At 39.1% G+C, this 1,340-nt stretch overlaps 1 protein-coding gene across 1 annotated transcript in view; it reads left to right on the top strand.

Moving 5' to 3' along the window:
• The window catches only part of LOC111394006 (subtilisin-like protease SBT3.18), a 3,896-nt gene extending 2,875 nt beyond the window's left edge, over positions 1-1,021 (top strand). The window contains exons 6-7 of the mRNA XM_023019796.1: positions 16-229; positions 321-1,021. Of these exons, the coding sequence (XP_022875564.1) occupies positions 16-229; positions 321-904 (798 nt within the window). The 3' untranslated portion in view covers positions 905-1,021. The remainder of the gene's footprint in view (positions 1-15; positions 230-320) is intronic.
• Positions 1,022-1,340: the final 319 nt, after the last annotated feature.

Raw genomic sequence — 1,340 nt, 5'->3', positions numbered from 1 at the left:
TTCATGGACACATAGCCAGATATAAGTGCGCCGGGGATCAACATATTAGCAGCATGGCCTCCCAACATTTCTCCCACTGTTTTTTCAACAGACATACGGTCGGTGGACTGGAATTTTCAATCAGGGACATCAATGTCATGCCCTCATGTGACTGGTATTATTGCCCTCATCAAATCTGCACACCCAGACTGGTCTCCTGCTGCGATTAGATCTGCTCTCATCACTAGCGGTAAATAATTCGATAAAAATAATAATAATAAGGAGAGAGAGAACAATTCCGCACAAGAAATTTTCTTGACTAATTTCTTGGCTTTATGCAGCATACCAAACAGACATAACCGGTGACAGCATACAAGTTGGTGCATCAACAAAGGCTAGCGATCCATTTGACATTGGTGCCGGCCATGTAAACCCATTGAAAGCAATTGATCCAGGACTAATCTATGACATGAACACTAGAGACTACATTATTTTTCTCTGTAACAGTGGTTATACAGAAGATGAGATTAAAGCCATGGTCATCTGCCCACGTGCCAGCTGCCCAAAAAAATATGAACCAAATACCAACATAAATTACCCGTCCATAAGTGTACCCAATCTCCAGTGGGAAACAACGATCAAAAGGACTGTTCAGAATGTTGGACATAAGAAGACAGCCATATACTTTGCGAGCACTGTAAATCCCAATGGGGTGGAGGTTGAGGTTTGGCCAAGAATCTTGATATTCTCACCTTTCAAGAAAGAAAGTACGTACTTTGTTACACTTAAACCGGTAAAGGCATCTCAAGGGCGATATGATTTTGGATCTATAACGTGGTCTGATGGCTTTCATCATGTTAGAAGTCCTCTTGTTGTTCAGCTTAACACCACCGCTACTACTGCTCGAGATGTTGAGGCTTTCTGATTCTTGCTACATTTTTTGCTAACAAATAAATTTCCATCTTATCTGGATTTGAGGGATAAAACTCTAGCCTTTTCCTTTTTCTATTGAGTTTAATAAAGTACTAAACAATCCTTTATAGAGTCCGTTCATGTCATAAGTCGTTTCTAAGTTCTTTCCAGACAAATTAGTCTATCCCAAGTAATGGAAATAAGTTTATCCTTTGTGAAATCATACAAAGAATTTCGTGTATTAAAATACAGAAATCGTCACAAATTGTATTTTGAGAAATACAAGTGGATATTAATTGAAAGGCGGTGATTCAACACCCTTCTGTTTACCCGGTAATGTTTGGCGTTTCCACCACTCCGTCAAGTATGCAAGACCTNACATTTCTCATCAATTTACTATTTCAAAATGCATTTTTACATAAAAATGGTTCCCGAACACCCTCTTAGTG

Source organism: Olea europaea, chromosome 4, assembly GCF_002742605.1.
Source record: "Olea europaea var. sylvestris chromosome 4, O_europaea_v1, whole genome shotgun sequence".
Lineage (NCBI taxonomy): Eukaryota > Viridiplantae > Streptophyta > Magnoliopsida > Lamiales > Oleaceae > Olea > Olea europaea.
This window is presented reverse-complemented; position numbering and strand designations above follow the sequence as displayed.